Genomic DNA, 4,346 nt, shown 5'->3' with positions numbered 1-4,346 from the left:
TTATACAGTTTAACAAACCCGGCTGGACTTCATTGTAACTGCAAAATATCAACTCCAGGTTGCATTCTATGAACACGTTTATATTTGGCTTCAACACTAGAAATGAGGATTTAGCAGTCCAGACGTTGCGTCAATCTATCTATGCAATATTTTTTTTTTTAAAAACGGAGCTGCAACCTATCATTTTCTTTTCGTTCTCATATCTTTTAAAATCATTGAAATATTCGTTCACAAATGAATGTACCTGTTGTGTTTAAACAAAACGTAAGTGTGTTATGCGTTTTTCCTGAACAATTCCCTCGATCATTTACCGCTAAATACGAACCAAAATTATTACATAGAGCCTGTAACCTACCATTCGGATTTCGTACATTTTGGAAACGCTGCAGATTGAAATGTTCTCGAAAATAGTAAAAGTTTCAAGAAAACCATGGATATGCTTATGAACACTAGACAGATGGGGATATGATAGATGTGTTCTGTTCAAAAATCACGAAACTTTTATATCTATACGTATTACTTTGATTTCCGTCTCAAATCGAGACTTCTGGTGACGCCATTTTAAGCTGGAACCAACCATTTGGTCCCTGTGGGTACGTAGAAATAGCACAAGACATGATTAGTTATGTTGCAGCTGGTTATACAGGACAGTCGAACAAACCCTCCTCATTTATGCTTTATTTGTTGCAAGCATTTCAGCTATGTGTCACATAATTTAAAACTCTAAGGTATTGGTCAGTAAGAATTAATTTAGTGTGTAGACTCTAATGTGTTGTTCAGTATAATATTTTTAGGGTGTAGTAATGGTCAGTATGACATAGTTTAGTGTGTAGTCTCTAAAATATTGGTCAGTATGACATAACTTAGTGTGCAGTCTCTAAAGTATTGGTCAGTATGCGTTAATTGAGAATGTAGTCTCTAAAGTATTGCTCAGTATGAATTAATTGAGTGTGTAGCCTCTAAAGAATTGGTCAGTATAACATAATTTAGTGTGTAGTCCCAGTTTAAGTATTGTTCAGTAGACATAACTTAGTGTGTAGTCTCTTAAGTATTGGTCAGTAGACATAATTTAGTGTGTAGTCTCTAAAGTATTGAGCAGTATGACTTGATTAAGTGTGTAGTCTCTCAAGTATTGGTCAGGTAAGTATGACATAATTTAGTGTGTAGTCTCTAAAGTATTGGTCAGGTAAGTATGACATAATTTAGAGTGTAGTCTCTAAAGTATTGGTCAGGTTAGTATGACATAATTTAGTGTGTAGTCTCTAAAGTATTGGTCAGGTAAGTATGACATAATTTAGTGTGTAGTCTCTAAAGTATTGGTCAGGTAAGTATGACATAATTTGGTGTGTAGTCTCTAAAGTATTGGTCAGGTAAGTATGACATAATTTAGTGTGTAGTCTCTAAAGTATTGGTCAGGTTAGTATGACATAATTTAGTGTGTAGTCTCTAAAGTATTGGTCAGGTAAGTATGACGTAATTTAGTGTGTAGTCTCTCAAGTATTGGTCAGGTAAGTATGACATAATTTAGTGTGTAGTCTCTAAAGTATTGGTCAGAATGAATTTATTTAGTGTGTTATTCTTAAATATTGAACAGTTTTACTTTAAATGTCGTGCATGTGTAAACTCTATGATTTGTGTCAGTATGACTTAAAGGCGCACACTATAGGTTGATCCCAAGATTACAAGTTGTTGTTTTTTAAACTTAATGCATTATAGTGTTTAACTCATTTGACGTAAATAACCAAGACAAAAAATGCAAACGAGTAAGTTGGTGATGAAGTTATTAATTTACTGAAAACCCAATTTATAAAGGCTCATATTTTTAGTTGTACCTAATTCTACGTTTTCAACCTGAATTGTGCGCCTTGTACTGTGTGTGTACACTCTTCTAAGATCTTGGCCGGTATGACTTTATTTATTTGTGTACAGATAATGGTCAAAAGTGATATAATTGTATATGAAAACTTGAAAATATTGGTCGGCAAACAGAAATCATTAAATTTACCCAACGCGATGGTTTGACTAGAAATAACATCATATCATCTTGCTCCCAGACGCTAGATAAGCTTGCCATTGATCAGCATTGGTTCAGTTTCTGGATAAATTTTAATATAATGCATCGTTAATGTTAAGGCGAAAACCACTTGTTAAGGAAAGTGCTTTTAATGTCATCGCAACTGTAGCTCAAAATAGCTTTTCATGAGTACACTTAAGGTAGTATATCGCCAGCATTCTCGGATTTCAAAACCGGCATTTTTCTGTTGAGCAATAAAACAGGTATGTAAAGACGTGTCTTTTAATTTTGTTACTATTTATATCGATGAGTTTAAAAACATTCGCGAAATGCTTAACTATATAGAAATATGCACATATAGTGAAGTCTACCATAACACTCCATTTGATATACAGGTCGAAACTGATTGGTGATAATTTTGTTGATTTCTACTGACAGGTAGGCGATTTCATTGTAAAGCTACTTTCGGTTTAGTACATAGGATAGTAACTAGTATCACTTCGTTTGTTTGGTTTATATTTTATTCATGAAAACCAATTTACTCATGTGATACTGATTCACATCATATTCATTTAACTATATATGTAGATGTGTATTTCAGTCATTCATGCAAATCTTGCAAACATTGCGAAATATTTAAATTGAACTTTAACCGGAAGATAATTATGTACTATAAAGATACAGTATAATCAACTACATGGTTATCTTAGCCTGTTCATTTGTATCTTGTGATAAAAGTTTTATTAACTAATTCGAAAAGCTAACATTATAAATGGATGAGAAGAAGCCTTTGTTAGGAGCGAAGTAAGTTGACGATTAAGAATTTACTTGACTTTACGATCATATGCTGTATTGTACATGTACTGTGGTAAACATAAGTTTATAGGATCGCATTTACTTCCTCATTCGTTATTGTTTATAAAACACACAAAAAAAACTCGATATTATGCATAAGATTTGATTTGGTTTCTATTTGATTTGATCTTATTCCAAACCATGATTTGGACTCTAACTGCATTGTTTAGTTGTTTTTTTCCCTTTTATAAGCGTTGTTTATACCGTGATCAAATTTGATATCACACACGGTAATAATATAGTATGCAAAATTAATGACATTGTTTAAAATATGAAATACCATATTTTAGGGGAAACTACTTAAATATACATACAATAAGCCAATAGTTTCAGTTAGTATACATTTCAAACCCGCTTTGCAGCGCCGGGATGAGTCAAGGCTTTGTAGTGAATCCCCCTTCCCAGCAGTATCCCGGGGGTACACCACAGGCCCAGTACCCTCGGGAGGCGCCCTTGGGGGCATATTCGGGAGGGCCTCCTCCACAGGGCGGCTATCCGGGTGGACCACCGCCACAGGGTGGTTATCCTGGTGGACCTCCGGCCCAGGGCGGTTATCCTGGTGGACATCCGGCCCAGGGCGGTTATCCGGGTGGGCCGCCTCCGCAAACTGGATATCCGGGTGGTCCCCCTCAACAGGGTGGTTATCCAGGTGGAGGCCCCCCTCAAGGTGGCTACCCACCCCATGGAGGTGCCGGGCAGCCTCCACAACAAGGTAAGCAATACTTTGGTGCACTTTGACGTTTTAAAAATGCTTAAAAACTTACTTCAGAACAAGTCTTTTGGACCCCCCCCCAAACATTATTAAATCGGAGCAATTCATTTCGCATGATGGTTCTTTGCGAATACAAATCGATTTTTTATACTTAAATCATGCCATAATGAACCATTTGGATTTATTAAGCTCCTCTAAAAATAGCCATAGTTTCTTATGAGACGCCAAGCAAACATGAAATACAACGCAAGGGCATGTCATTCCCGTTTCTCTTAGGTCAATTCCTGGATGCACCTCTTGCACAGTCGACTATATTGAAAACTGTCCCTGTTTCAATATATCCCCCCAAATATCATCCTCGGCACTCCAGCGTGTCATAACCTATATGATCATATGGGTTATGATACACTGGTGTGCCGAGGATGCAAAAATACATGACATCCATTTATAGCTTCGTCCATAGCGCTTTTTAATCCGATATTGATTAAAACATTCCATCGTCCAACTCGCCCCAATATCGTCTTAACATCTTACATGCATTTATTTTCCCAATCAGGAGACGCCCCAATGCCTCAGTGGAAGGGGGAAATTCCAGACCAAGACGTTGACGACAACCCAAACGCTGCCGCTACCGCCCCATCCGCACCGCCCCTCGAGAAGATGGACGAAGTGGCCGGATATTCCAACATCGGCTTCGATGGCGCTATGGCCCCGCCGCCCTCCTACGAGGCCGCTACACGTGAGCCGCCCCAACGGGCGGAAATA

The 4,346-nt window shown here is 37.5% G+C and overlaps 1 protein-coding gene across 4 annotated transcripts in view; it reads left to right on the top strand.

Annotated features, from left to right (window-relative positions):
• The first annotated feature begins 2,069 nt into the window (after nt 1-2,069).
• The window catches only part of LOC128217851 (protein SSUH2 homolog), an 11,446-nt gene continuing 9,169 nt past the window's right edge, over nt 2,070-4,346 (top strand). Inside the window, exons 1-4 of one of the 4 annotated variants that reach the window (XM_052925268.1) lie at nt 2,070-2,277; nt 2,410-2,452; nt 3,232-3,581; nt 4,138-4,346. The exon at nt 4,138-4,346 is cut by the window's right edge and continues 5 nt beyond it. In XM_052925268.1, the coding sequence (XP_052781228.1) occupies nt 3,239-3,581; nt 4,138-4,346 (552 nt within the window). In that variant the 5' untranslated portion in view covers nt 2,070-2,277; nt 2,410-2,452; nt 3,232-3,238. Of the gene's footprint in view, nt 2,278-2,301; nt 2,453-2,523; nt 2,819-3,231; nt 3,582-4,137 lie in introns of those variants that run through there. The other 3 variants (XM_052925266.1, XM_052925267.1, XM_052925265.1) reach the window with 3 other exon arrangements.

This window comes from Mya arenaria, chromosome 14 (assembly GCF_026914265.1).
Source record: "Mya arenaria isolate MELC-2E11 chromosome 14, ASM2691426v1".
Lineage (NCBI taxonomy): Eukaryota > Metazoa > Mollusca > Bivalvia > Myida > Myidae > Mya > Mya arenaria.
The sequence above is the reverse complement of the archived record's forward strand: the minus strand, read 5'-3'. Positions and strand labels throughout refer to the sequence as shown.